The sequence below is a fragment of the Danio rerio genome, chromosome 11 (genome assembly GCF_052040795.2).
Source record: "Danio rerio strain M-AB ecotype USA chromosome 11, GRCz13ab, whole genome shotgun sequence".
Classification (NCBI taxonomy): Eukaryota; Metazoa; Chordata; class Actinopteri; order Cypriniformes; family Danionidae; genus Danio; species Danio rerio.
The window spans coordinates 4,072,642-4,087,500 of record NC_141031.1 but is presented as its reverse complement, the minus strand read 5'-3'; the positions used below and the strand labels follow the sequence as shown (position 1 = coordinate 4,087,500).

Here is a 14,859-nt window from a genome sequence, read left to right as displayed (position 1 = left end):
GTAGGAGAAAGTGTCCAGACCTCTGCCTCCTCTCCCCGAAGATGGAAACAGCGCACAGAAAGACCAGAGCACACCAGCCGGTCTCTCGTCCACTAACAAGAGCACAGAGCAGCAGGTCACACACACTACTATCTGGAGAAACAACATATGCACACTTGCAGTAACCTCATATGTCCCATAGTTTTGTTCTTTTGAAGTTTTACTGTCAGTAATGCTTTGTTTGTGGGTTTGTTCATACTAAACACTGGATGACTTCACTTTACAGAATCGTCCACTGTCAGCCAGAGAGAGGAGAAGACTGAAGCAGTCGCAGGAGAACTCCACCCAACAAGGTTTGAGGATTACTGGGAATTCAATGTTATTTTAATGTAAATGAACAGTTCTTTGAGTCCAATGCAGAGCAGAACTGGACCAAAATAAAATTATTAAACTATTATAAAACTAAATCAAGCTGGAAAAACTCCCTCTAGAATTATTAGCCCCCCTCCTCTTATATTTTTCCCCTAATTTCTGTTTAACAGAGAGCAGATTTTTTTAAACACATTTCTAAATATAATAATTTTAATAACTAATTTCTGATAGCTGATTTATTTTATCTTTGCCATGATGACAGTAAATAATATTTTTCAAGACACTACTATACAGCTTAAAGTGACATTTAAAGGCTTAACTATGGTTAATTAGGAATGTAAGGGTAATTAGGCAAATCATTGAATAACAGTGGTTTGTTCTATAGACAATCGGACAACAATATTGCTTAAAGGGGATTATAATATTGACCTTAAAATAGTTTAAAAAAAATAAAAACTGTTTTATTCTAGCCAAAATAAAACAAGACTTTCTTCAGAAGAAAAAAATATTATAGGAAATACTGTGAAAGATGCCTTGCTCTGTTAAACATCATTTAGGAAAATAATAAAAATAATTATAATTAATAATAATTTTGACTTTAACTATAAATGCAATTTTTATTCTTTTCAAATATTCCCCAAGTTATGTTTAACAGAGCAAGGTCATTTTCACAGTATTTGCTGTATTTTTTTATCAATTTTTATTTCTTTTAAATTGGCTGGAATAAATGCAGTTTTAAACAAATGTAAAACAACTTTTTAATGTCAATAGTATTAGCATCTTTAAGAATTGCTGTTTTTTTTTTTTTTTTTACAAATATTTATTTCTGTAATAAATAATAATTATGTAGAACAAAACACTTAAATATGCACCACTGAAATATGATGCCATTTAAAATTTCTTTAATTTGTAAATATAAAACGATTAGTAACTACAGCTAAAACTTAAATGAAAAAGCTGAAATGTTAATATTTTAATAAAAAAAATAGAAACACTACACAGAAAAAAGGGAAACTTTAAAACAAACTAAGTATAATGGGTTTAACTTTAAAATGCATTAACAAATATATTTCAAGCAAAACTGAAATGACCTGTGTTTAACACTTTGCATATGTTTTCCTTGCCCTAATGGCATTAAATAGATTAAATTACATTAAAATATACAGTTGAAGTCAAAATTATGCGCCCTACTGTGATTTAATTTTTTTTTTTATATTTCCTAAATGATGTTTAACAGAGCAGGGAATTTTTCACAGTATTTCCTGTATTTTTTTTTCTTCTGGAGAAAGTCTTATTAGTTTTATTTCAGCTAGAGGAAAAGCAGTTTTTAATTTCTTTAAAAACATTTTAAGGTCGATATTATTTTCTGCCTTAAATGATATTTTTTCTTTGAAAAATTTGTCTTCAGAACAAACCATCATTATACAGTCACTTGCCTAATTACCCTAACTTGCCTATTTACTCTAGTTAAGCCTTTAAATGTCACTTTAAGCTGTATAGAAGTGTCTTGAAGAATATCTAGTCAAGTATTATTCATGGCAAAGAGAAAATAAAACAGTTATTAGAAATAAGTTATTAAAACTTTTATGTATTCTCTCTTTGAATTGATTAAAAAATATACAGGGGGGCGAATAATTCTGACTTAAACTATAAGTCACTGTACTCTAGAAATACTAAGAATTCATTGTCGTTTTTCGAACCACTATCGCAGTATACTTTAGCATACAAACACAATATGCTGGATTAATTACCAAACCGTTCACCTTACGATCCTCTCAAAAGTGCTCTGATTTTCATTGTGAAGCTCTTTTGCTGGATAAAAGTGAGCCGCTTCTGTCCATTCTGAATGCGCGAGGAGTCTGTAGAGTCGCCCACAGCTGCTGCATACATCAGTGCAGATCAAAGCAGATTCTGGACACTTTCACTGAATATGAATTCTTGCTTTTGTTTTTTTTTGAAGCCGTGTCCGCTGTCAAAAGGCCATCTTGTGATGTGCCCTCATTAGACAGTGAGCAGATACACCAGACTGACTGTCCGAGAGCTGCTAGAACAACAGTGGACACAACAAAGGTACGTCTCATTCTTACTGTCCAGTATCACAGAATCAGATTGTTATTATTTATTTATTTTTTACTTTTTATTTTTTATTTTTTTGCAATTAGGCTGATTTTACGACTCCCCTAGAGTTTTTTTTTTTACCATTTTTGGGTCCCTTCAGTTAATCTCTGGGCTTGAGGGGAGCGCTTTTACCTTAGCTTAGCATAAATCATTGAATCAGATTAGACCATTAGCATCTCTCTTTCTTAAAACACAACAAAAAAAAAAGTAAAAAAAAAAAAAGAGTTCGATAATTTTCCTATTCAAAGCTTGACTCAGTTTCATTGTGTACTTAGGGTGCATCTCAATCAGCACCCTTGTTCAGTTGTCAGTGCACTGATCAGGTCACTTTAAGTGTTGTCGTAATACAGGGTATATGCCGGATTCCTAAAGGTAATTTCAATACCTTTTTAATACTTTTTAAAGACCTTCTCAGAATATTTTAAGACCTCATCGCCACTTCATGTTCTCATCTGTGTTAAACCTTTAACTTATTAACAGTTGCTAATAAACAGTTGTAGTTAAATAAATCAGTGGAGCACAACCGTGCAACAGAACTCGGATAAGCTCGGAAGAAACAAAAATATAATAAAAGAATAAATGATGCGGTTGTTTCCAGCGACAGGCTTCAGCCACTGTTTAAACTCGTCTTCCTCCAACCAGGCAGGCCCGTGCAGAGACTGTTCAAAGGGCATGTGCAGGATGAAATTTTTGAAGACCGGGGGGAGGGGGGGTGGCATAGTTGTCGTTGTTATTTTGTCGCGCACGTTCTGATCAGCAGTTGTTACTGTAAAGCGGGAGAGCGTGCGTACTCAAGTGCGGTGTTGTCGCGCGCCTACTTAAGGGTGGTATAGGGGGCTGGGGTGTGTCGCGGGGGCACTTTTGATCATTTTGGAAGGGCACTTTCTATCCAAGACTAAAAAGGGCATGTGCACTGCACAGGTTGAGCCCTATGTGTGCACGTGCCTGCAACCAGGAGTACGCAAACTTACATTTACCCATTTTGCCTTCTGTTTCGTTACTTGTGGAGAGCGTCACATCACCTTTCTACGTTTGTCACGAATTACGTGTCATCACATGGATGGAGGAGCTTCAACGGACACGCCCCGGCCCGAACCAATCACGTTGATCAAGCATGCCATAGTTAATATTACACGTAAAATAAATATATCTATGCTTTTTGAAGTCAAACACTTTGGACAACGCTTGAACAAAATTAAAAACCTCGTGAAAACCTGTTAAAGACTTTTAATACATTTTACGGGCCTTAATTTTCTTATAATTGATTTATCAACTTTTAATACTTTTTAATACTTTGGTTTCACTTTATATTAAGTGTCCTTAACTACTATGTAGTTGCATCAAAAAATAAATACAATGTACTTACTGTGTTCGTTATGTATTTGAGAACACTTGTGGTGCTCTTGAGTTGGGATTGGGGTTGGGTTATGGACAGGTTTGGTGGTATGGGTAGGTTTAAGGGTGGGTTAAGGTGTAGGGAATGGTCAGCAGTGCATTTACCAATGTAATTACAGAAGTTAATTACAGATGTAATCACATACAGGTATTTAATCAAGCATAAGTACACAATAAATAGATGTATTTACACAATAAGTACATTGTAACAAACTATTAATTCCTGTGTAAGTACATATTAGTTAAGGCCACTTAATATAAAGTGGGAACAATACTTTTACACTGAAATATTGGTGCCCTAAAATGTCCCACAGCGCAGCAACGTGAAATCAGAGTACATGGATGCGCACTATGTGCCCTAACGAAAGTTCGAGAGCATGAAATATGGTTCATGTGACCAAAATCATCAAATGCAATGACAAATGAGAGACGTTTTCATAAATAAAATCTGTTATTTATTTATTTTTTATCATAAACGAACTAGAAAGGTTAGGAAAATTCTAGCAAACATTTCTAATTGTATTAATCAACGTTAACATATGGAAATGATTCGTTCTGTTGTTGTTTATAAACTCCAGTTTTGATGATGTACAATGAGCAGTTCTCATGTCACACTCAGTGTGTCGCAGTAGTGAACCAAGCTTATCGCTTGTCACGTTAGCGTGATCAAAACAGGAACAAAAAGGTGTGGATCCAAGTGCAGGTTTATTTACAATCGTGCAGCAAACAGAAAAACAAGATGTCCTGTGTTCAAAAATAGCAAAGTAACAAATAAACAGCAAAACAAGAAACTATGACAGAAACAGGATCAGGAACAAGACTAAGGTAACAACAAACTCGATATTCAAGACTTACTAGAAACTGATGACAAGATAGACCAACGACGCAGTAACAAACAGAGGTGGAATGGTTGAATATATAGTCCAGGTAATCAACGGAGATTGGAGACAGCTGTGGTTGAAATCAGTGTAGATGACAGACCGGGTGTAAGCATGAAAGAATGTATGGAAATGTAGTCTTTTTGGGCGCTGTAGTTTCACTCAGTGTCCATTGAACTACAGCGCCCTCAGGTGGTCACTGACAGTCGTGACAATCGCTATCTTTACCAGTGCTGGAATCTGTGCACACGACCTACTGATGAACAACCTCGGGAGCCAGGGTCCTGATTGAGATGCAGCCTTGGAGAGATGGAAAATGAAGTTGCTGTTTTCTTAGCTAATATGGCTAGGAACTTTCCTCTCACTCTGGTGTTGTAATCAAGAAACGTTGCTGCCGTACCAATGACATTACGTGAAATGCTAACGGTCTAATCTGATTCAATGATTTATGCTAAGCTAAGCTAAAAGTGTTCCTGCTAGACCCACTGATCGGCTAAATGATTCAGAAATCATAAAACTCAACTGTTTACCTCTAGGGGGCTTGTAAGATAAGCCTATATCAAAACAAAAGTGTTCTTTTGAATGGATAGTTAGAGTAAATGATGACAGAAGTTTATCTTTTGGTGAACTAACAATTAAATAAATATACTAAATAAAACCATCACTATGTATAACACCACCTGAAAATGCCAACTTTTTTCACCTGATCTGTTTTTTTAGGAGAGGAAGTCCTCAAGGAGACAGTCTGATGAAGACGAGTGCAGTTCCTCCACCAGCTCCACTGAACGCTCAGAGGGAGACTATAGAGAACGGTGAGACGAACTGAAAAACTTCTTTCAAAACAATTAATTATGCTACATTTTCGTTAAATCAATGCAGTGAGCCAACATCAGAATTCGATCATATTCCACCTACACTTACCGGCCACTTTATTAGGCACACCTGTCAAACAGTCTTGTTATTGCTAATTTATAATCAGCCAATCACGTGGCAGCAACTCAATGCATTTAGGCATGTAGACATGATCAAGACGATCTGCTTCAGGTCAAACCGAGCATCAGAATGGGGAAGAAAGGTGATTTAAGTGACTTTGATTGTGGCATAGTTGTTGGTGCCAGACGGGCTGATCTGAGTATTTCAGAAACTGCTGATCTACTGGGATTTTCATGCACAGCCATCTCTAGGGTTTACAGAGAAAGGTCTGAAAGAGAGAAAATATCCAGTGAGTGGCAGTTCTGTGTGTGCAAATGCCTTGTTGATGCCAGAGGTCAGAGGAGAATGGCCAGATTGGTTCCAGCTGATAGAAAGGCAACAGTAACTCAAATAACCAATCGATACAACCAAGGTCTGCAGAAGAGCATCTCTGAACGCACAACACGTCCAACCTTGAGGCAGATAAGCTACAGCAGCGGAAGACCACACCGGGTGCCGCTCCTGTCAGCTAAGAACAGGAAACTGAGGCTACAATTCACACAGGCTCACCAAAACTGGACAATAGAAGATTGGTGAAACGTTTCCTGCTCTGATGAGTCTCCATTTCTGCTGCAACATTCGGATGGTCGGGTCAGAATTTGGTGTCAACAGCATGAAAGCATAGATCCATCCTGCCTTGTATCAATGGTTCAGGCTGGTGGTGGTGGTGTAATGGTGTGGGGGATATTTTCTTGGCGCACTTTGTGCCCATTAGTATTAATTGAGCTTTGTGTCAACACCACAGCCTACCTGAGTATTGTTGCTGATCATGTCCACCCCTTTATGACCACAGTGTACCCATCTTCTGATGGCTACTTCCAGCAGGATAACACACCATGTCATAAAGCGTGAATCATCTCAGACTGGTTTCTTGAACATGACAATGAGTTCACTGTACTCAAATGGCCTCCACAGTCAGCAGGTCTCAATCCAATAGAGCACCTTTGGGATGTGGTGGAACGGGGAGATTTGCATCATGGATGCGCAGCCGCCAAATCTGCAGCAACTGTGTGATGCTAACATGTCAATATGGAGCAAAATCTCTGAGGAATATTTCCAGTACCTTGTTAAATCCATGCCACAAACAATTAAGGCAGTTCTTAAGGCAAAAGAGGCCCAACCCGTAAGTCCAATACTAGTAAGGTGTACCTAATAAAGTGGCCGGTAATTATTTTTATATTTAATGTATATGATTTGACTATATGGCGAGTATTCTGAAATCTTTATGAGACTTGCCAATAACAATGAAAAAAAATCAAAATGCTTTCTTTTTTGCAGAAAGTGTGAGAGCAATGAGATGCAAGACTTGGTGCAGATGATGACGCAGACGTTACACATGGATGGTAGAGATGCATTATTTGAGCCTGACGGACCCAGATGTCACTCCACTCCGCTGCCAGAGTTCAAACTCAATAGGAAATACCGAGACACGCTGATGCTTCATGGGAAATCCAGAGAGGCGCAGGGAGATTTACAAATCACCGGCTTCCCTTTAGGTAAAAACACAACTGATGTTTTTTTCTTCCTCTCGAAGTCTCTGATCTGATTACAATGGGTTTCCTTTGCAACTTGTGATTAGAGAACGCATTTACATTTAAATTTGTCCACTTTCAACCAATGGCATTGCTTACAATTACTACCATTATTCTGCTTTTCTTTGGAAAAGTCATGGAATTGGGAATTGGGATTTTCCAGCCCTGGGGTCCGTTCTTCATACCTCGCTTAAATGATCTAAGATGATTTGACAGATCCTGGATCTTTTAATCTTGATAACTGATCTCTCGCTAATTTTGTTCTTCAAACAAGTTCGCGAATCAGATTAGAATGTCTGGATGAACTGATCTGAGATCGCTGTGTGTGTTGTGAAGGACAGATCTATCGATCCTCGAAATCATGATCAGCAATGCAACGATTGGCTGACGGCACAGCAGCGTAATGACATCATCTGATTAATATTCAATTATCCATGTGAGCAAAATTACATCAAATTAGCAGTAAACGGCTTCTTAAATATGACACGCAATAACCTTCCACATTTGTTGTGAGCTGCAGGCTTTACACTTTCATGTGTCAAGAGTATTCATCATGTATTTCAATGCAAATCAATGTATTTAGTTCTACATTTAGAAAAGATTTTCTTTATAATAGTAGCCGTTTTTTAATCGGTGTAAAGAATAACTGGTTGTTTACAAAAGCATTTTCATGTTGGTAAAGGCGTCTGCAACTTTTGTGAAGCATCAAATCACTGGCATATTAACTGTCAAAACATGTTTATGACTGCATAAATGTATTATTTCTTTAAAAAAAAGTCACATGTTGTGCATTTCTATTATACACAATTTGTACTAAAGCGATCTAAAAAGTTCAAATCAATAAGTTTTCTCTTTGCACCACCAGGTGGCAGTCTTTGTACTTTCATTTCGAGGGTGCAGATTGCATAAGTTTTATTAATATTTATAACTTTATTTATTTTATTAATGACTATAACTTTATATATATATATAGTTCAAAAATATGTACCATTTTCCCAAGTGTATATAACTACTACTGTAAGAAAATATCATAATTCAGTACATACTTTCTGTATTATCTTTGCTTGAACTGAGCCGATCTTATCCTGTTTATATGAATTGAACCTGCTCCCGACCAGGTTTGACCTAGCAGAACTGTTGCTATGACAACAACTCTCGGATCAGCTTTGAAGAACGAAACGATCCTGGATCGTGTCAAATCGTCAACATCCAAATCCAGCTAATTGAGTAATCCACGTACGAAGAACAGACCCCTGGAAAACTTTAGGAAAAACAGAAAAACCCACAACGTTTTGCAAAAGAAAATGAGAGATTTTGTGTGTGTGCAGATGACAGCACGGGTCCTGCAAAGGTCAGGAGGGTGATTGAACACTTGCGCACTGATGTTCTGAAAGGACTCGGGGTGAAGCTGCTGGACCGAGCGCTGGACATCATGCAGGAGGAGGACGAGGACAAGAGAGAGGCAAGTCACCTACAATTGGGATTAACCAAGACATTCTTGTCTTATCTCCTGCATGTTGACAACAAATCAAAATGAAGACATGATACAGATGTAAAGTGATGTCCAGTAAAGCAAAATTTGAGATTTTTATTTTATTAAATTCAAAAAATAGTTATTCCAAAACATTATTTGTGTGGTATTTTGAGCTGAAACTTCAGGATCCACCTATCAATCACATGGGATTTCTTTGGTTCTGTTTTCCCTCCAGCTTTTGCTGCAGGAGCAAATGGGTGATGACAAATACAAGCAGTTCGCAGTGAAAGTGCGGCAGCTGAAGTTCTTTGAGGACGTCGCTTTTAAAGACTGAGCCGCTCCACAAACACTGATAAGCAACTATTACTGATGAGCAGAAAACACACACACACACACACTTCACTGAAGCCTCCTATCAACAATCACTGTTACCGTTGAATGCTTTTGTAAATGTATAGTGATGATAGAACACTAGATATGCAATGAAGATGTTATTGCGCACCTTTATAGTCATCTATGGGGATGTGAATCTATGCTGTGTAGAATCTTGAATTTTGAAAGAGACGTTGAGAATAGTTTTCCCTTTTCCTATTTTCTGGACTGCGTATTTATATTGCGAATAATGTAAATCAATGAGGAATTTATAATAAAATATCTTTTTAGGAAACTCTTTATTTCAGTCGTATTATTATTATTAGTTTCCCAGAGATGGGTTGCGGCTGGAAGGGCATCCGCTGCATAAAAACTTGCTGGATTAGTTGGCGGTTCATTCCGCTGTGGCGACCACGGATTATCAAAGGGACTAAGCCGACAAGAAAATGAATGTATTATTATTAGGTAATTATTTAATTTGTTTACATTTCTGTTTTATGAATATTTGACATACTTCCGTTTTTAATATTAAACTATGATTGAAAGTAAGATTATATACAGTGAGGTCAATAAGTATTTGATCACCCTGTGATTTTTTAAGGTATCCTACATAGAAATCATGGAGGGGTCTAGAATGTTCAGCATAGCTGCATGTCCACTGTAAGAGACAGAATTGTCAGATTTTTGAACAATTTATTTGTAAATTAGCATCAAATAAGTCCTCACCGGGTTTACACACAATTCAGGAGGGAGAACTTTTTGGTCTTAACTCCATTCGCTGTGTTTGGAGGAGGAATGATGAGTATCATCCCAATAATATTATACCTACAGTGAAGCATGACAATGACCCAAAGCACACAGCCAGGAAGACCAAGGAGTGGCTCTGTAAGAATCATATCAAGGTTCTGGAGTGGCCTAGCCAGTCTCCAAACCTAAACCCAATAGAAAATCTTTGGATGGAGCTGAATGCTGAAAATTCGTGTTGCTCAGCGACAGCCCCTAAACCTGACAGATCTAAAGAAGATCTGATGGAGGAGTGGGTCAAAATCCCTCCTGCACTGTGTGTGTAAACCTGGTGAGGACTTATTTGATGCTAATTTACAAATGAATTGTTCAAAAATCGTACAATTCTGTCTCTCACAGTGGACAAGCACCTATGCTGAACATTCTAGACCCCTCCATGATTTCTATGTAGGATATCTTGAAAAATCACAGGGTGATCAAATACTTATTGACCTCACTGTATATGCAATTACATGCATTTGTTTATATATTGCTTTATAGCTTTCATAAATGCTCAATTTTAGGTAGCAAGGATATGTAATTTCATTTATTTTAATGTACATTTTTACAAATGAGAAGATGCGGTAAAAATGAAGCTGACATATAGATTGGTTATTAAAATTAAAAGTGAAAACATTTGCGAAAATAACATTTAAAAATGACAGATTTTAGAAAGTTAGCATAACATAAATTGCTGTGTGTGCATGACTTGTATGCTATGTGGGAAATTTACAAAACACCACACACACACACATATACCAAACACAGTTGTTTATTACATATTGCATGTATGAAGGTGAAAATAATTGAAAGGGTTTTCATATAGACTTTGTTTCTGCTGTATTTCTGCGTTGCTGTGCCGAATCCGCAGTAAAATCCCATCACTTGTGCTTCTTCTTCTTCTGGTTCTCCTGAGGTTTCTCCCGGGTTTCTGCAGGCGTCTCAGGTAAAGCCGGCTGCCAGTTCAAAGGGCTTTTTCTGTACATCGGCCACGGAGGAAGAGTAAGCTAGAGGAACCACACACACACACACACACACACACTATTAAACACACTGCAGGCTTCAGTTTTAAGGATTGAGGTTTAAAAATTGAATGAGACAAGATAGTAAAGAATGTAAAGAAGTATAAGTGGACTCATACTAGTTGAATTATGTCTAATGGTAACTGTGTTGATACTGTATATATGGACTTGTCTCTACTCGTTGCTTGAAACTAAGGTGTGCAGTATGGATGTAATTTTATGGCATGGTGGCTTAGTGGTTAGCACTGTCACCTCACAGCAAGAAGGTCGCCGGTTCGAGTCCCAGCTGGACCAGTTGGCATTTCTGTGTGGAGTTTGCATGTTCTCCCCGTGTTGGCGTGGGTTTCCTCCGGGTGCTCCGGTTTCCCCCACAAGTCCAAAGGCATGCGGCATAGGTGAATTAAATTAACTAAATTGGCCGTACTGTATGAGTTTGTGTGTGTGCGCGCGTGTGTGTGTGTGTGTGGTTGTTTCCCAGTACTGGGTTGCAGCTGGAAGGGCATTTACTGTGTAAAAAATATGCTGGATAAGTTGGCGCTGTGGCGACCCGATAAATAAAGGGACTAAGCCGAAGGAAAATTAATAAATGAATTTATTTATACATTTCTTTTAATTTAGGATTGATAAAGTCTAAACAAACAAAGAAAGTAGTGCAATTATAATTTTAAACAAATAAATAATGAATTAATATGAAACAATGAAGTAATATTGAGTAAAATGAGTAAGTATATAAGTGTAAATAAACTAAATAATAATAACAACAACAACAATAATAATATTAAAATATGATTGAATACGATCCAAATAAATAAACCAAAATTGTATATAAATAAATTTCAGTAATGTCAATTACATAAACACTAATTAAATAAAAAAAATTAATTAAAAAAATTTAATTAAAATAAATTAATTATATAGTGTGTGTAAATATTTAAAAAAATATATATTTATAATAATTTCAACAGTATAAACGTACCAAACAGGACACAGTGAATCCAGCCAGCATTATGTAAACCGTCCATCCAAACTGCTGAACAATTAAACCGTAGATGAAGCCGATCGCCTGCAGGGTAAACACACATCAGACAGAGCACAAAATCAACAAACATTCACATTACTACACAGTTTGTGAATAAAATAATTTTTTACAAATATTTTTGTGTAACTTTCTGAGAAACTGAAGCAAATTATTATCAATAACAAAAATGGACGTTTTGGAAAACAGAAGAAATTAACTAATACACTTTTTTTTTAAGGTGGATATATATATATATATATATATATATATATATATATATATATATATATATATATATATATATATATATATATATATATATATATATATATATTTAGTTTTTGGTGATATTATTGTGCATAGTATCATGATAAATAATTATTTATAATTTTGTTTGTGCATAATCTCACTTTAAATGTTCAGCGTTAATAAATAAGTTATTAATTAAACTTTTAAAACAAATAAGATAAAGATTAAATAAAATCTAATTAAAACTAAACAAATATAAATAGGTTTTAATGTAAATAAGTGTTGATAAATTATTGTGAGTAGAAACAAATAATGTAATAGAATGTATTTATCATACAAATTATTAGTACAAATTAGTTTATTGTGAATACAACTTGAAGACAAACAACAACAATAATAATAATAATAATAATAATACATTTTATTTGCATGTGCACAATATTAGTATAAATGCTTTTTTTCAATTTGTATTTACATAATATCTATAAATATCTATTTAAAAATTGTATGCGCACAATATCACTGTAAATACATTTTTGTATTTGTATGTGCATATTAATGTGCATAATACATCATTATAAATGTTTTTTTTTTATTTGTATGCGGAAATCACTAAAAATCTTTAAAATGTTTATATACATTATATCATTATAAATGTATTTTAATTTATTTTTATTTTAATGTGCATAATATCACTATAAATGTGTATGATATCTAGATTTAGTAAAGACGCAAACAGCGTTACTCACCGCTGACACCAGGATGATTCCTTGGAAAATCTGCTCAGCGAGTTTCTGTCCTTTATAGTCCTGCAAATAATCAGTGGGCATAATATGAGCATTCATATTCAGTTCAGGTAGTAAATCACATACACTGCTGCCCTACACAATAAAACATGGTCACAATATGACTATATTAAACAAATAATAATAATAAGTTAGTGATTGAACGTTAGTGGCACAGTGGTTAGCACTGTCGCCTCACAGTAAGAAGGTCGCTGGTTCGAGTCCCGGCTGGGTCAGTTGGCATTTCTGTGTGGAGTTTGCATGTTCCTCAGGGTGCTCCGATTTTCCCACACAGTCCAAACACATGCGGTATAGGTGAATTGAGTAAACTGAATTGACTGAAGTATATAAGTGTGAGTAAGTGTGTATGGGTGTTTCCCAGTACTGGGTTACAGCTGAAAGGGCATCCGCTGTGTAAAACATATGCTGGATAAGTTGACGGTTCATTCCTCTGTGGCGACCCATGATAAATAAAGGGACTAAGCTGGAGGAAAATTAATGAATGAATGTTTGCTTCAGATACGCAGTTTTCCAATAAACAAAATATTGATGTTAAAAATTCGATGTTAAACATGACTTGTAGATATAAACACATTCCTAAAAAATAAATCAAATTAAGTCATTTTATTAGTTTAGTCAATCGTTACTGATCGTTTTTGCCAGAAGGATTACTATCAAAAAATACACACAGTTAAAATCTATTGTTTGCTTTAGAAATGCAGTTTTACAATCAAAATATCGACATTAAAAAATAAATTGCAGATATTGAAACATTCCCGAATAATGTATTAAACTAAGTGATTTATTTGTTTAACCAGATATTGATCTTTTTTGGGTCAAAAAGCAATAATTTCTATGATTATGTTGTGTTACCTGTCATTTTAATGCACAAGTAAGTGTGGAATTACGTTATAGGGGTAAAGCTGGTTTTATATTCGAATATTTAGACTTTCTCCTTAATAATATAATTTCAGAAAAGTATTGTTTGCAAATTCTAAACTGGGAAATCATATTAGCAGCACATGACTATCAAAGTACAACATTGTTGAAAGTGAATTAGATCGTGTTAATGTAGTTTACAAGTCTCGCATGCTAATTCCGTTTGAACATTCAAAGTAGCACACGAATGTGCGAATATAAAACCAACTTTACCTCTATAATTACGTTAACGCAATCATTTTAGTTTGATAAAGTAGTAAAACAAGCCTGAGAAAAAACTGAGGAAGAAAATACATTATTGCAATGTACTGTCGTATTCAGCACATATAAACTGCTTAACACAAGATGAATTTAAACACTGGATTATATATATGTAATTACGTTATAATTATACTGATAAATATCATATACCGTTAGTTGACTCCCAGTGCTGCACAGTTTACTTAATTCGTTGATATGTAACTTTAGTTTTAATATCAGCACTTACTAAACCGCATTTTAATTAATTATTTTATTTATATTTTGCCTAAATTATATCTGCAGGATGTCGCTAATGCACGTTAGCTGCTAACATATGTCAGGAACACCGCCGAGCTCACAATATAAACAAACGCACGCTGTACTGCAGTAATGCAGCACAAAAGCAGTCTTACCATATGGGTTGGTATAGATTTAAACATTGAAAGCATTTTGAAATGACAGAATAAAGCTGCAAGATATTCCAGACGAGGAGGATTGTTTCCTGTTTGAAAGTGTGTACGTAGAGATCTGAAGGACCCCTTTGGAGGAAAAGGCTAGAAGGGATACAGTTGCGGCCGGTAGTTAACGATACATATTTAAAATATTTGATAAATTATCCACTAACTGTATTTATTAGCGTCACTCCTACACGAACCCTAAATCAAACCCTCGCTGTAATGTTAAAATATACATTCTTGGTGTACAGTGTCACAAAAGTTATGCTATATTGA

At 35.6% G+C, this 14,859-nt stretch overlaps 2 protein-coding genes across 3 annotated transcripts in view; one reads left to right on the top strand and one right to left on the bottom strand.

Moving 5' to 3' along the window:
* nek4 (NIMA-related kinase 4) overlaps positions 1 to 9,392 on the top strand; it is a 29,258-nt gene extending 19,866 nt beyond the window's left edge. The window contains 7 exon segments of one of the 2 annotated variants that reach the window (NM_201012.1): positions 5 to 115; positions 266 to 332; positions 2,312 to 2,421; positions 5,463 to 5,554; positions 6,993 to 7,210; positions 8,575 to 8,708; positions 8,956 to 9,392. In NM_201012.1, the coding sequence (NP_957306.1) occupies positions 5 to 115; positions 266 to 332; positions 2,312 to 2,421; positions 5,463 to 5,554; positions 6,993 to 7,210; positions 8,575 to 8,708; positions 8,956 to 9,054 (831 nt within the window). In that variant the 3' untranslated portion in view covers positions 9,055 to 9,392. 2 annotated transcript variants of the gene reach the window in all.
* A 1,239-nt stretch (positions 9,393 to 10,631) lies between these two features.
* Positions 10,632 to 14,665, bottom strand: spcs1 (signal peptidase complex subunit 1). The gene is given in 4 exon segments (NM_001033102.1): positions 10,632 to 10,882; positions 11,874 to 11,960; positions 12,914 to 12,973; positions 14,542 to 14,665. Coding segments are annotated over 4 exon segments (309 nt in total). The 5' UTR covers positions 14,578 to 14,665; the 3' UTR covers positions 10,632 to 10,756.
* Between the last annotated feature and the right edge of the window lie 194 nt (positions 14,666 to 14,859).